Here is a 16,835-nt window from a genome sequence, read left to right as displayed (position 1 = left end):
GTGGGATCAGGCAGCACCTAAGCACACTTTGAAGGTGTAGGTGCCAGGTATCACTGTAGCTCATGCATTTGGTTACTGACCTGCTGGCTCATCTCCTTGGCATGGCCAACAGCCAGGTCTATTGCTCCCTGAGCTTCTCTTAGTGTGAAAGGCACCAGTTTCTTCAAGTATGAGGTGGTGAGAGGCAGACATAGGCTCCATTTTGTCCTCATTGGGTTTGGTTTATCCCTGCTCTTCCCTAGCTTCACGTCCTATGCGTCTTCCTGGCTGCTGCCACACTAACCTGAAATGACCTCAGGCCCAGCATACAGCAGAGAGGCAACAGTTCCAAAGACTTCTTCACCACAAATGGATAAAGTGTAATAACTATTGTAAAGACATCAATATGTCATATCATTCTGCTCCCATGATGCATCCCTACTGGTATAAGGGATTTAAGGTCTAATCCTTAAAATACAGATACTATTGAGAAGAATGATTCCAATGAGCTGGTGTTCGCCCTTTTATTTTAATATGAATTAGTCCATCAGCTTCATTTGTCCATAATTAGTGTCTGATGTACCTTGGAAGACAGTGTCCTTGGTATTGGGTAACTGCCAGATGAGTATAAGGCAGAGGATGGTGGAGAATAAAGTAGAGGGAATGTGAGGCATACACTGGGCCCACATACGGTTCTGGGTGTATTACAGGAAGTACAGGGAGTAGAATTTCTCTGGGAGTACTGAGGGGGGAGGAAGTTTATCACTCAATAGTCTCCTGCAAAATCATCTGCCCTTGCAGTACAAGCAATACTGTGAGCAGAGAGTTGGCTCCTTGCATGCTGACAGCGCGCCCCTGGAGGAGAAGAGGAGAATTCACACCCAGGTCACATAGCAAATACCTACTCTTCTTCAAGTCCACTTAATTCCAGAAAAATTAAATTTCTCTCTGCCCTCAAGGATGGCAATAATTTATATTGATTCTTACTATTCAAATATTTGGTGGCGCTGGGTATTCGAGTGTGAAGGCAATTAGGAAAAACAAAGCTTAATTCTGCTTTCTGGAGGAATTTGCTTTATTTCAAATTTTAAATTTAGGTGTTTTTATTCATTGTATAGTCATTGTGGGGGGAAAAACAGATAAAACATCTAAGCAAAAAGAAGAACATTAAAAAGTCATCTGTAACCCCACAGTCTGAAGGTCACCATTGTCACCACTGAGGTATAGAAACACAGTTTATGAAAGCAGCCTGAGAAAGTGGGAAAATGCATTGACTGGAAGTGAGAAATCTGGGTTCTATATCCAGTTATTCCTTGACTTACTGAATTTCATACCCTTTATCTGAAAAAAAGAATTGAGTGTTGAACTATTAAAGTGAAAATAAAAGGGCATGAATACTGTTACACAGACATGAACTTATTTATTTTCTGGCTGTTTTTCTGATTTGGTGAATTTTCAAAATACTTGGAGGACCCTGTAAAGCTCAGTGATTGAGCCAAAGTGACAGGTTTTTATGAGTCAGGAAGGAGGGAACCCCAGGGATTCTCTTTGGTTCTTAGATTTGCTCTGGGAGAAGCATAGGGCCCATTGCTCCTCCAGGGATCAGCCGTGCTGGGCTAGAGATCATGTGGCCTGAATGTCCAAGAGGGGCTGCATCTGGTCACTCTGAATTGCCTCCAGTATTTTGAGGCTGTGGGTCCAAGTGAGGCGGGGGCAGCAGAGCTTACTCCAGCTTCCACACTCATCCCCCCAGTTGTTCCTGGCAGCCATGAGCTTGTTGCCAGGGGCCAGAGAAGGAGAGAGAACAGCAGCATTGACCCAGTAGGGATGACCCAGCAGTTGCAAGTGGCATGGATGAGGACAGGTAGCCCATCCTGGATGCTCAGGCCCCCACCTTGGCCACACACCAACGCTGCATGTCCTTTGAAACATGAACACTCTGATCTCTCGGCTTTGAAGATAAGAATCTCCCACCCCAAACCAGACACTGCCCACAGGTAGCGGAGAAGAAAGCCAAAGGGAGTGAATGATTAGCAGAGCTGGCAGGCAGTCCTGAGTCTGTGGGCATTGAGTGCCTGGGAAGCTGTTTCCGAAGGAAAACTCACCTTGACCATGGAGGTCCTTCACGGCCTGGTTGCTCCATGGTGAGGCTCCCCTCACACCTGCCTCCCCCACCCCATTCTCGAGGGTCCCCAGGCACAGCCACTGCCACTTGTCTGGCTTGATATGCTAGAATGAGCCTCAGGAATTTAGTAAACGTGAATTTACTAAAATCTGTGAATTTTGAGGGCAGTAGGGCATATAAAAATATGTCACAGTTCTTTTTTTTAAAAAATTTCTTTATTAATTAAAGTATCACATATTTGTCCTCTACCCCCCATTACAATCCCCCCCATTCAGGCCCCCACCCCCCTATTGTCCTCGACCACTGGTTAGGCTCATATATATACACATAAGTCCTTTGGTTGATCTCTCCCTTTTATCCCCACCCTCCCTTTGAGCTCCAACAGTCTGACCCATGGCTCCTTATCTCTGGGTCTGTTCTTGTTCATCAGTCTATGTTATTCACCATTTCCCCTAGATGAGTGAGATCATGTCCTACTGGGAATATACTTATAAGAATCAAAAACGAGACAAGCAATAATTGTTAATATATCATAGTTCTTATCCTCAAAGGGCTTACAATTTAATTGAAGGTACACAGTTCATACACACACACACACACACCAGAAACATGAGAAAACTAGATTACCTCTCCTATAGAAATCAAGTGTCACATATGTAATTCAAAAATTTCTAACAGCAACATTAAAAAAGCCTATAAAGGTAGAATTAATTTTAATGAGATATTTAACCCAACATGTCTAAAATGTTATTTCAACATGTTATTATAAGAATTATAAATGAAGTATTTTATGCTCCTATTTCATACTAAGCCTTTAAACTCCGGCATATATTTTATACTTGTAGCACATCTCAATTCAGACAAGCCAAATTACAAGTGCTCCATAGCTGTGTATGGTTAGGACTGCTATATCGGATCGTGCCGATTTAGGAGAGAATGACATGTTCAGTGAATTTCAGTTTTAGCGAAAAGAACAGGTAAGGGAGGACGTAGAAGTTTGGTCAGAAATGGCATCCAGGGAAGCCACAGTAGAAGCTTTTCAACAGCTGGAGGATGTTAGTGTGGTGCTGTCGCACCTTTTAATTTATTTCCTTTCTGTTTAGGAAGGCCTTTGTCGTCGTCGTCGTCGTCGTCGTCGTCGTCGTCATCATCATCATCATCAGAAAAGGATTGCAACTCACCTTGCTGCAAGACAGAAATACATCAGAGGAAGAGAGAAAGCCAGAGGCTGGGGCCTCCAGCAGAACCGTGAAAATCGGCACAAGGTCAGAGACAGCACGTTTGTTCATGCTGGCATTTGGCTTTACGAGAGTGGCAGAAATGCCCCTCTGTTGTGTTAAGCCAATAGGAGTTAAGGGTTTACCAGGTTTTAAATTAGGTAATTAATATACGTTTTCTACCAAGCCTCCAGAAGGTTCACTGAAAGCTCAGTAAATTGAATTCCTAAATTTTGATGTAAGAGGCATCCAAAGGGTCATGTTTGTTGTTCCCATCCAACTTCCTCCTTTACCTTCAGTATCTCAAAAACCTAGAATTCTCATGTACTCTGACCAAGCCACTGTTTTGGGGCCAAAGAAACTAAATTCCACATTATGATTATAGACACACAGCGTAAGAACTCGATGGGCCTGAAGCTCCTCATTTTCATTAGGATCTCAGCTTCATTTTGGATACAATCTTCCAGGGACATCAATGATGAGAGAGAATCATTGATCAGCTGCCTCCTACATGCCTTCTCCTCCAAGCTGGGGATTGAGCTGGCTACCTGGGAATGTGCCCTGACCAAGAATCAAACTGTGACCTTCTGGTTCAGAGGTCAACCACTGAGTCATGTCAGCCGGGCAGAGCCACACATCTTAATGAACTGTGGTGTTTCTCATCCCTAACCTGTGCTGGATAAACCTTCACCCAAAACTAATACGACCTGCATTATTTTTTTATTGCTGCATAACAACCCAAATTGGAATAGTTCAAGGAGGACTTAAAAGGGCACTTCTTACATAGATGTGAGTTGGGTGTAAGGTGACTGCAAGGGGTAGTTGAGTAACAGATGGAGCTGTAACTGCCTTTAGGCCCCAAGGAACATGGGACAGAAGTTAGGTTTTTACATGTCATCCAGGTGCAGGAATTAATTTTGCCTCTTTTCCTCTTCAAGTGTCCAGGTGTGAATGCTACATTATATGATCATGTTGGGTATAGGTTAAATCCAGTTGCATCATTATTCAGATGGAGATGGAGTTTGCTGTAGGGTATGTGAAGTGAAACAAGTCACCACACTCTTCACTGAACCCTCTCTCCTGGTTGCCCTGTGGTCCTAACCGTTCTTGACAGATGTAAGGAGAAAAATTAAGACCTTATGAAGTTAACAAGAACACACCTACCTCCAAAACCTGGATCCTATATGGGGCTTTTCTTCATCTTGGAGAGCTTTTCATGACAGGACATACAGATCTCCCCTGTTCCTTAAAACTTCTGCAGAGTACTCCATAATTTATTTAACCATTCCTCTATTGGCAAACATTTATTATTTGAAGTTCTTTATGGGAACAATTAGAGGCCCAGTGCACGAAAATCATGCACAGGTAGGGTCCCTAGGCTTAGCCAGCGATCAGGGCCGATCGGGAACTTCCTTCCCTGGCTGCCTACTACTGGCTGCCAGCAGAGACCTTCCTTCATTCTGGACCACCCCCTGGTGGTCAGTGCACATCATAGCAAGCAGTCGAACTCCTAGATCTCCTGGTCGAATTCCTGGGGGGACACTTTGCATATAAGCTTTTTATATATATAGATGCTTCAGAGACCATCCTTATACATGCTTTTTGTGTAGACGTATGAGTATTTCTAGAATATGTACTGTATTAGAGTTCTCAGCTACAGACAAAAAGACTCCATTCTGGCTAGTTTAGGAGAAAGAAATGTATTAAAATAAATGGGTTAGTTCACAGAATCATTAGGGACTAGAGAAAGACATTCCACTTTAAATATGAAGGACCAATGCCCAGAACTTCACTGTCAAAATGTGCTTAGATTGCTGCTTCTGGCACTGACCCCAGAACTATGAGGCAAACCAACTTGATGATGAAAAACAGAGGTTGACACCATTGCCAGTATTCTTGCTACAGAATGGAAAACCCAGGCAGAGCTCGCTCGCGCTCTCTCTCTCTCTCTCTCTTTTCACTTCTCACTTTCTGGGTTGAAATCCTAAGTGGATGTGTCTAGTCGGTAACATGCCTGCACCCCAGCTAATTCCAAAGGAGGCCAGAGATTAAAAACAAAAATCTACCAGGAAGGCAAGCCTGGTAATATGGAAACTCATCAAAATGTCAGAAGGCTGCTTTAATGATGTAGTTAGGCTCATGTGACAGATACCAGTCCACTGCAGGTAACAAGAAGTAGAATTGTTTGCTGGAAGGATATATGCATCTAAATGATGGCACACCCTGCTACACTGACTTCCAGAAATTATAGACCAATTTTACATTGCCACCTACAGTGTATGATAATTCTCTTTACCTACATATTCTCTAGCTATGGATAATATCATTTATTTAATACTTATGACAATTTTTGACAACCCGAAAGTGAAAAATAGATCCTACCTTACTTAATTTTGCTTTTTCTAAAAAACAAAATCCCCAAATTTTTTCATTTATTAGTCATTTGTTCTTTTTCTGAGCTATAGACAAATATCTTCTGCCCATTTTTATATTAAATTGCATTTTGTTTGTCAGTGTTAGAATATCTCTATACATATATTCTGGATACTGATTTTTTTTAAAATCTGTTACATGTGTTAAAAAATATTCTTCCCAGTGTCCCTTTTACTTTCTTTAATATATTCTTACTGATTTCAGAGAAGAAGGGAGAGGGAGAGAGAGATAGAAACATTAGTGATGAGAGAGAACTACTAATCAGCTGCCTCCTGCATGCCCCCCACTGAGGACCAAGCCCAAAACCCAGGCATGTGCCCTCGACCAAAATGGAACCCGGGACTCTTCAGTCTGTAGGCCAATGCAGTATCCACTGAGCCAAACTGACTAGGGCTATCCCTTTTCTTTTCTTTTTTTCTTTTTCTTGTGGCTTTTAATGGATAATCTTTTTAGAATATTTTTCTTGCTCAGGAAAATGTCATATCTTTTATTATAAAACATCTTCCTGTATTTCCTTTAAAATAATTTAATAGTCCTATTGCTAATCTTTAACTTTTCAATCCATCTATAATCCTTTCCTTGTGTGTTGCTGAGGTAGAAACTAAGGGTTTTCCTCCCAAAAAGGAAAGTCAGTTATTCCTCATATGAATTGAGGATTCCTTTCTTACCATGTATTTTATCCTCACACTATATTTCTGCGTCCGGAGTGTCTATTACATTACTCCATGTTGATTGACAGTCCAATGGTACTTGCTTGCTCCTATACCACAGCTTTAATTATAGAATATTTATAATGTATTATTAAAATTGGTAAAGCAATTTAATCCTCATGTGTAGAGGATAACATTATACTCCTCTGGAACATGCTGAACAAATGAGGTGACTAGGATATGACAGATCTCTTCTCTTAAGGAGACTGCCTTGAGTGGGTAAGGCAAAACTTCCCTGTGAGAGACAATGTGAGAAACAGGACAAAGAATGTATCCTCAGCATGGAAAACATAACGAGGAATATTTAGATGAGGTGCTGAAGAATTCCAGATCAAAAGAGTATGCGAGAATTTTTTTCTGGAGAAATAATTCTTGGTGGCAAAATGGTAAGGTTTAATGCCAGGTATAAAGTAACACTGCATAGTTAATATGTGACTGGTGATGGCTTTTTCCAAATTGTACGGAGTGTCCTTTGGCAAAGGCACAAGTATAGGATAGAGCAAATTAGGATCTAGTAAATTCCTGGTAGGACTGGTGGTAGTTAAACAAGTATTGTAGCTACGTCTTGCTTTGGCTGGATTAGAAATCAAGAATAAGAAATGTGCTAGCATGTAATGGAAATTTGGTTTATGGGGATTTGAAAAACGGTGATATGAAAGAACTGATTCTTACTTTATGTGGAAAATTTGAAACAATGCTGACCTATCCAAATTTTAAAAATATATGTATGATATTCTTATTACTGCAACCAGGTGAGAGAAGTGAATTAGACCATATATACTTCACTTTAGTTGGCAAACAGAAGCACCTACGATTGCAATTTTGATTCATGAGAAAGTAGTCTTATTCCTCAAGTAAAAATCTGGAGAAACAGCCTGTGCCAGCATGACTGCTGGACTCCACTCTGTAATGTTCAGAGGGACTTGCCTTCCTGATTGTGGATTGCATTCTTGAACTCTCATGGCTTTTCTCCCACATTTAGCTCTTCCCCTGGTCCTCTTCCCCCACCACATCAATCCCATCATCATCCCTTTCTCAGCCCCCTCTCTCCTCATCTCCTCAGTGATTTGAGGTTCAAGGACAGGAGATGGACCAGCAGGCGGAGACCAAATGCTTTCCATGGCCATAACATTCATTGGAGACCAAAGAGGATACAATGCTCATGTCTGAGAGAACCTACAAGGAGGAAGAAGGGATGGGCCATGTGCAGGTATCCTGGGCCCTATCTCAGGGTGAGCTCTCTGGGAGGAGAAGAGCCTGGTCATCTTTCTCTGACAGCTCCACTTCTGGCAGCAACTGGTAGATGGGTCCTTCAGTGTGTGTATCATATGGAGCTTCTTGAGATCCCATCAGCTTCGACCTGGGTCTGTAACAATGATGCCAAAAGGAAGAGATGCCGTAGATTCCCAGCAGGCACAGAGCATTGACCATCACATGCCAGCAGAAGAAGGTGGTGACAAACATGATGTCACTGATGTCATCATCCTGCCACGGATAGCCGCTGATGGGTCTGTACAGAATAAAACCAGCCTGCATCAGCCAGGAGCCCATCATCAGAAACAGGAAGGTCTCAGTCATGGAGAGGTAAAGCGCGTTGGGAGCCCACAGCTCAGCAATCAACACCAGCATCAGCAGGAACACCACCAAGATGAGCAGGGAATGAACCTGCAGTTCCACCCCTGTGGAATCCTGAACGTGCGACACCAGCAGTATCAGGAGCACGCAGAAGACCAGGACCAGGGCACCTTTTTCCAGGAGCACACACCTCTGAGGCAGCAGGTTCTTGCTCGTGACATCTACACAGCCATTGAGGGTGAGGAGGATGAACATGGTGAGGTGCTGCCACTCTTTGGGGAACAAAAATCTCGGTGGCACTTCCCTGCTCATCAGCACCAGCCCATCTTCAAGACAGAAGATGACGTAAATTATAAAGATAGAGCCAGTCACTATTTTCAACAAACCTTGGTAGGATATTTCCCATAGCCTGGCCCATATTCTCTTATTTCTTGGAGGGCGTGAAGGATACAGAAGAGAGTCATTGGCTATGGAGGTCTTAAAGACCACTGCTGCCTGATACAGCCCATATGAGAACAGATACAGCCCTGGGTACACATGACCATTGAACTTTCCCATGAGATTACAGCTCTTTCTGATTCAGGCGTGAAGAGCAGAACTCAGAACCTCGCTGCCCTCCTCTCTTTTGAAGACCCCTTCAAGTGTTGGGCTGTCTATAAAGAGCTAACTTCTACCTACTTTTATTACCTCCCTCTGCCCACTCTTCCCAGACAGAATGGAAGGTTCTGGACAGAAGCCTACACTGTTGTTGAGGTGGGTCTCATTGTTCCATTCCATTCTAGTACACTGGGAACTAACTGACTTTTGCCAAAGAAGGGAGATGATTATTTCCTGGTATGCACCTGTGAGAAGGTGTGTTCTCGTGAGCTCTGAGTTTGGGCCTTTGAGATGTTTCTGGTCGCAGCTGTCCCTCTCTCCCACGTGGCCTGATTATCCAGATGAAGTCTGGGTTACTCACAAATATTTGCACGTCTGTTAAGACTGTACCTAAGGCAAGAGGTTTTCTTTAGAGGGTATGGTAGAGAACAAGATGCATGCTCTGAGCACATAAATAGTCCTGGATCTATTGTAGTAGGTACATGCAATAGGAGTTTCTCTGGGCCTGATCATTGTGTTGAGGGGAGAGGAAACTCATTACTCAACATGAACCGTGGTGACATCACACAGTCTTCATAATCATCTCTCCTCACGGTGAAAAGCAGAACCATGGGTAGAGAGGCAACACCCATATGCTGATAGTGCCCCCAGTGGAGAGGAGGAGGTTTACACCTAAGTCACAGCACTGCCTGAGCCCTCAGTCTTACCCAGTCATCTCCCTTTTCTACACCCATTTATGTCAGGAAAAAAAAACACATCTATTCATACCCTTCAGGATGAGGGCATTTCTTATCAGTGGGACAATGGGGATTTGAGTGTGAAAATGCTATAAGAGAGAGAGAGCTTAAGATAGTTTTACAAAGGGACTTGCCTTCCTTATTCCATTTTAACTTCAACTTCCTTTTCCTTACACAAGTGTGGTATAAATTGATTACATGTTCACTGTACTCATTTCCTTTTCTTCTTTTGTATGCTGATAAACTACATTTCCCACCGTGCCTACAGATAGATGCAGCCCTACACCTGAGTTCTAGCCAATGGAGTATGAATGGAAGTGATATATATACATGTACAGTATTACTTTCTGGCCTCCTCCATAAGAGTGTCCCTAGTGTACTCTTTCCTTTCCTCTTGTTTTATACAGAATATTATAGCTTATCTGAAAGTCACACTTGAAGATAGAGGAGCTCCAAGGTAAAAGGAACAGGTTTCTGAATTGCTTCTTCTAGAAGGCCTATACACGCTTTAGAAATATTCATTCTGGACTGTATATGCTCAAGAACACTTTTGGTTAAACAATGGAAATGTTACACTTGTTTATTTTAGCATCCAATTTACCCAAGCTATTGCAAAATTAATACATAGCTTTTTGCAGAAAAATTTGGGAAAATCCATAAGCAAAAAAAATTAGAAAAATAAGCACCTGCCATTCCAAACACAATGATAATTGCTTTTAACATTCTGTTGTAGAACCTCAGCTTTAGGAAGGCATGGTTTGAAATGGAAAAATAATGACTGGCAATTGAGAAACCAGGATTCCGGTCCAAATCTCTCCCTAATTAGCAGAGCTTCGATTTCTCTATTAGAGAAAAGAAAGAGCTTTGGCATCTGTGTTCTCTAAAGAGATGGGGGAGTGGAGAAGAAGAAAGAGGAGAAGAACGAGAAAGGGGGAGAGTAGGAGGAAAAGAGGAAAATGTAGGGGTTATTGCATAAAAAGCAGTAACTTTGGTACCCCCAATTTTCCCTTTTCAGCAAGTGGTCAAAACGCCCAGAAAACTTCTAAGAGCTGAATGCTTAGGGAGAGGAGGTACAAAGGAAAGTGTGAGTACGACCCTGTGATGGAGAGGGCCATGGAGGAGAAAGCTCTGGGACTCTCTTTGATTCTTGTCTTTGTTGTGGGAAATTGCTGAGCTGCTCTGAGGGGAGATGACCTCTGTGCAGCAAAATCCATTGCTCAACGAAGAGCCCAGGCATGTTTCTGTTAGCCCGGTTCTACCTAGAGTGGACTGAAGGTGTCAGAAGTGGCTGTAGCCCTTGCCAGTTTGGCTCAGTGGATAGAGCATTGGCTTACAGACTGAAGGGTCCTGGGTTTGATTCCAGTCAAGGGCACATGCCCAGGTTGCAGGCTCGACCCCCAGTAGGGGGTGTGTAGGAGGCAGCCCATCATTGATTTTCTCTCATCATTGATGTTTCTATCTCTCTCTCCCTCCCCCTTCGTCTTTGATATACATACACTGAGTGGCCAGGTTAATATGATCTCTGAACACATAATAATCTAGCCACTCAGTATATATATTAGAGGCCTAGGGCATGAATTCGTGCATGGGTGGGGTCTGACCAGCCTGGCCAGGGGGAGTTGGCCGGCTTGCCTGCTGGTCGAACTCCTGATCATGGGGACAATTTGCATATTAGCCTTTTATTATATAAGATATACACTGAGTGGCCAGATTATTATGCTTTCAGAGATCGTAATAATCTGGCCATTCAGTGTGTGTGTGTGTGTGTGTGTGTGTGTGTGTGTGTATAGTATTAATTTTAAAAAAAAAGAAGTCACTGTTTTCAATCACTAGTTATGTTACTTCCAGATGTCATAGCTGTGGGTCTAAGGGACATAGTGGACATTAAGGGAAGTGCATTCACTTCCTGAACACCACATTTGTCTCCACCTTTTGACTATTCCTGGCATCGGTGAGCCAGTGGCCAGAGGAGGAGAGAGAACAGCAGCGCTGATCCGGCAGTGATGCGAAGTTGAAAATGGCACAGATGAGGACAAGTAGCCCCACTTAAGGTCCCATCCAGGATGCTTAGGCCCCCAACTTGGCCACATACCAACACTTCATGCTGTTCATTGAAACATGAACATCCTGACCTCAGCTTTGGAGGTAGACATCACCCACCCCAAACCAGACACTGCCCACAGGTAGCGGAGAAGAAAGCCAAAGGGGATGAGTGATTAGCAGAGCTGGCAGACAGTCCTGAGTCTGTGGGCACCGAGTGCCTGGGAAGCTGTTTCCCAAGGAAAACTCAGCTTGACCACAGGAGCCCATGGAGGTCCTTCACGGCCTGGCTGCTCCACAGTGGGGCTCCCACAGACATCCCCCCCCCTCCTCCCACACACACACCTGCCTCAACACATTCTTGAGAGTCTCTGGGCTCACAGCCACTACCCATTGTCTGGCATCAACTGTTAGAATGAGCAAGAAAGTCTTCAGGAATTTAGTAAACAGGAATTTACTAAATACTGTGAGATAATCTTGTCCTTACAAAGCTTACAATATAGTGAAAAACGTTGTATATACATGCAGACACGCGCGCGCATACACACACACACACACACACACACACACACACACACACGAAATATAGGAGAGCCGTGGAACTCCTTGAAGACACATGATATCTCTAAGGGGTATAATCTACTTCTGTTGATATTCTTAGCAAGCCCAAGACTGACAGCAGGTGTCATTTGTGAACAGAGGTCAGGGTCTTCAAGGGGTGCTCCAGGCACTGGCCTTGTACTAGCAACCTCTGCCCTGTTTCTATGTTTCGTCTGCAGTTGCTGCATTAAGAAGACCTGGCCTTAATGAAATATCCAGTCCTCAGTCTTTTCATGTTTCAAATTAACTTTAACGAGCAAACAGGGAAAGATCAAGAGACCTGCGACTGGGACTTAGGGGGAACTTTGAAGCGGAAGCCAGGATGGGATGGATGCCCTCTGGAGACAGGCCAGCATTTGCTTTTGATTGCCGCGAACTCTCAGATCTTGTTCATCTGAGCAGCAAACAAGGGGGCTCTAGTCCCAGACACCTGAGATTTCATCTTTTGTAACACCTCTGTGTTCCTCACTCAAGCAATGTATTGAGTACCTACTGTGTGCAGGAAACTTGCTATCCTCCTTCTCATATGTGCACTGAGTAATACCATTAGTGCCCTCAAGGGTTTTATATTCTGCTAGAGGAAATAATATGGACACAAACAGGCACATTAGGAGGGGGACTGAATGTTACAACAGAGGCACAAAGTCCCAGGAACAGTTGCTTCTACCTTGGAGGGAACCGAGGCTGCTGTGTGCTGGAAGTTAGATGGGAGCTGCCCTTTTAGGAGTAGTAGGATCTGGACAGCTATGGGTGAGCAGTGATCTTTCAGGTGGAGCACAGTCTGAGCAAAGGCAGGGAAGTCTGGGAAATGTTCTGGAAATACTGAGTTGTACTTCCCTGTTTTCAGTGTTTTCATAGGGAAATCTCGTAATTTGAGTTTAGTTTCCTCATGGGGCTAGTTCTGTCTACTCAGAATAATTGTGGAGAATGAATGACTTGTAAAAGTAAGTATGTAGATTGTTGTATGTGCTGGAATAATGGTAGTTTGTTTCTCTCATGCCTTACTCTAGTCCCTAAATGGTGAGAAGTAGAGCTTTAGGAACTTGGGGGGGGGGGGGGGGGGAGGGAAGAAGTGGGGGGGGGGCGTGTTGCATGTCAATACTGATGTTTAAATAAAAAAGTTTAGGATTGTCACAGGCAGGCCCCAGTAGAGACGGTTCTCTCCTGCCATAAAAGGGACCTAATCACCGAAAGAACTGCTCTTGGACTAACTGTCACATTGTTCCTGTCCTTGTCACAAACTCCTGGATGCCATGGTCATCTTTCCCAAGTGTCCTGTCCCATCAACATCACCAAGATCTCTTCTTTCAAAGACTTTTCTTTCACTGCTTCCCCAGTTTTCTGGTTGAAGAAGAAGCTGGTCCAGAAAGCTTAAGATCTCAGAACTTAAGAATTCATCAGCTGGTTTTTTCCTTAGCAGAGTTGGTCTTCTGGACTTGTCTCAAGAGTGTTGGGTCTCATTCTGGAGCCATATATTGTCTTTTTTCATTTTTGGTACTTAATTCAACAAATGTTTTCTGTTATAGGATCTTAACTGTAATTCATCCATCGGTCTCTGAGTACTAACAGTGGCTTCAAAGGCTAGTAGTAAAACAGTTAGTGGCAAAACCCCAGTGTCATTCCAAAGTGGTGGTTGGGTGGAGGGCGTGAGGCTGGAGCCGCTGTGTAAGACTTCCAAAGGGGGGGGTCTGGCGTTGTGCTGCCAGCCTTGGTTTGTCACCCAGCTCTAGCCCCTGGAAGAAGCTGAGGTTGACAAGAGCTTGGAAACTGGGGATTTCTTTGAAGCGAATTGTCAGTGCCCTGTTTGTTCTTGGTTCTTCATCCCCACTGGCTTGAGGGAGGCATGAGGTGCACTCCCTTCACCTGGAGCCAAGTGAGATGGCTTCAAGGGTGCTATGTGGAAAGCAGGATATGTGTTCTCTGGAGGGATGGAGAGCTGTGTCTGGCTCTCACCTGGTAATCTAGTGACTAGAGGCTATCATGGGGCTGCACCTGCCTGGTGCAGAGGGGGGAGCTGTGGCCCCATAGTGGGGAGGTGCGGGCTCATGACAGAGGACAATGGCGGTTGTCTCCGGGGTCTGCATACAAACCCTGCGGAAGCCAGCAGGACAGAGCTTCTTCCGAGGTTCTTCCCCAAGAAGAACCCCTGGAGGGGTGAAGGAACCTAAGGGTTGAGAGGAGGGGTCAAAGGTGGTCCTCTGGGGGAGGGGCATGGTTGACATGGAAGTCACCTCAGTTTGATCAAAAGACCGTGAGGGGATAGGAATTGAGACATGAATATAAACATTTTTTTGTTGTTGAGATTTCTAGTAAAGGGAAGCAGAGCAATAGGGTAGTATGGAAAGCACATAGCACAGTGCCACCAAGCACATAGACAGGGCTCAATAACTGTTGGCCAAAGAAGGACTTGATGAGTCTTGGGTTGTGCTCAGGAAATGTTGGCCTATTGAATGCATGTGAACAAGAACTGGAGGATAGGGACTGGTCAGGAAGGGCTTCCAGAAGTCTTCTTTTGAGTCCTAAATGATGGCGTTAAAGGAGGAGCATAAGAGGGGAGAGGAGGTTTCAGGCATGGTCCAAGGCACCAAGATGGGGAGGAGTTGCGGGAGGGGCAGCATGCCTGCCAAGCCCCAGAGCTTTTGGAGGAGCAAACCAGGCTTGAATAGAGACAGCTGGCGATAAGGCTGACAGAAGACCTTGAGTGTGGACTTGTGGCATTTATTTTAGGTCTGATGATTCAGGAGGGAGCCAGAGATCGTGAGCCATCAGGGACATAATGGCAATATAGCATTCATTGTATTTTTCAGACTACGTGCTGTGTTTCTATTCCAAGCGTTATTGGAATTGAGCCGGTTGTAACTCGTGCTCCAGACAATCTAATGAGAAGCACATGTTTTTATACTAACGCCAACCTTTAGTCTCTTCCCTGAGTTAGGACAATCCTGGGAATAAAATTATGAGGATAAAGATTGATAGGAAATTGGAACTCGTGTTAGGGACTTAAGGAAGGTGGAGAAGCGGGGGGGGGGGGGGGGGGGGGGGGGGGGTGTTTCTCCTGAGTGAGGTCATTGGGTTTTGGCTTGAAAACAGACTGTTTCTGCAGAAATCCAGACACTGCTCTCTCAGCTGGCTATTAGAAGCAGGCTATTGTGTCTCAGGCCTGTAAGCCCTAATAACACCTCTCTCATTTCCACAAATCAGGGTGGCAAAATAGTCACCCGGCTGGATATTTTAGAGTTAGGGTGATTCATCTGGTCACATATATCGATAGTATTGAGATTCTGACCGGTCAGGTAACCCAGGGAGATGAGAGGCGAATGTGGATCCAAGAGGGCAAGCACCAGGCTTTGGCCCAGCGGAACCTGGGTTTGAATTCCCATCTTTCACCTCCTGGCTATGTGACCTTTGACAAGTCCCTGAACCTTGATTACCTACCTGGCAAATGGGGGTGATAGCTCCAGGGCTTGTTGCATATGAAGAATGTCTACTATTGCCATTCTGTAAATGCCATACAGTCTACTGTTGCCATACTGTAAATGCCACCCAGTTCTGGCTGGTCCATAAATGCTGGGTAACTGGAGAACGATGGGAGAGAAGCAGCAGTTCATTCTGGCAGGAACGTGACAGTTCTGCTAGCGAAGCCCCCTTAACCCCAGATTATAGTTCACTCTTTGGCAATCTTGTTTTGGTTATGTGTTATAGTTCATAAGGAAAAACTCTTAACAGGAGATTGCAGCCATTTCTAAATTCTTTTTATTATTAGATTATGACTCAATATCCTTTTTGATCCCGGGGCTATTTACACAGCGCAATCGGGCAAGTACATAGCTGGAAGGAAGGAGTAGACAATGAAAATGTTAACCAGGGCCTTTGAACTCTTTGAATGATAGTTTTCTATTAGGTTATCAACTGCTGGCTGGGATGATGAAGACGCCAGCCATGTTTCCATGGGTGTCAGGGCCTTGCTTGCCCCATTCCATTGTGGAAAAGATTCTGGGCCAGCTAGACTTAGGCAGCCACAGAAATTCAACATGGCCTGTTTGGGGAGTGGGTCTGACCAGGAATGAAAGGTACTGTCCTAACTACACTGACAGGGTGGCAAATAGGCCTTTTGATCCAGAAATTTGGATCTTCCTTATCTCTCAGGAGGGTGGACAGCTCTCTTTTTGCTCTGAAAATGCAGGCCCTGTCTGGTGGTGCACAAACTATTGCAGCAGGAGGGGTCAGGGTGGACCCTTTCTTTAGGGAGGGAAAGAGCCATGGGCCTTGGATGAAATCCCAGGGGTTGAGACAAGCATGAGACTCAGGGTTGTCTGGAAGTAGTAGATGCAATCACTTGCCTGAGCAGGACTAAAGAGGGGACAGTGGGGTCTGATAGGATTGAATGGAGAAGACAAGGCCCCAGGGCCATGCAAGGAGCACGTGTCTGAGGTCTCAGGGAGTAAGAATGAGGGTGGTGGCTTAGAGCAGGGGTGAGCAGGGGCTAGGCTGGGGCAGCCAGTTTACTCCCTGGGCTGCAGCACCAGAGATAGGGCATCACTTTCCTTGGAGCTAGAGGAGAGGGACATCGTTGCTATATCAACAGTAAGCATTCTCTCTCATGCCTGCCATTTTGTGAGTGGCTTGAGTAGAACTTTATTGTTTCCATCTAAAGTTTCGAGGTGAGGAGTCTGAGATCAAGGGGTCAGTAGAGTTGGTTCCTTCTGCGGCTGTAAGGGGGTCTGTTGCATTGCCTCTCCCTGAACTTCTGGCGGTTGGCCATTAGTCCTTGACATTCCTTGGCTTCCAGAAGCATCACCGAATCTCTGTATCTTCATGTGGT

General features: G+C 44.6%; 1 protein-coding gene across 1 annotated transcript; it reads right to left on the bottom strand.

Annotated features, from left to right (window-relative positions):
• Window positions 1-7,689: 7,689 nt before the first annotated feature.
• LOC118721787 (transmembrane epididymal protein 1) lies at window positions 7,690-8,944 on the bottom strand. Its single transcript, XM_036443102.2, has one exon. The coding sequence runs from the start codon at window positions 8,595-8,597 to the stop codon at window positions 7,692-7,694; it is 906 nt and encodes a 301-aa protein (XP_036298995.1). The 5' UTR covers window positions 8,598-8,944; the 3' UTR covers window positions 7,690-7,691.
• Between the last annotated feature and the right edge of the window lie 7,891 nt (window positions 8,945-16,835).

Source organism: Pipistrellus kuhlii, unplaced genomic scaffold (assembly GCF_014108245.1).
Source record: "Pipistrellus kuhlii isolate mPipKuh1 unplaced genomic scaffold, mPipKuh1.p scaffold_m20_p_18, whole genome shotgun sequence".
Lineage (NCBI taxonomy): Eukaryota > Metazoa > Chordata > Mammalia > Chiroptera > Vespertilionidae > Pipistrellus > Pipistrellus kuhlii.
Note: the sequence above shows the minus strand (reverse complement) of the source record. Positions and strands in the feature narration are given on the sequence as shown.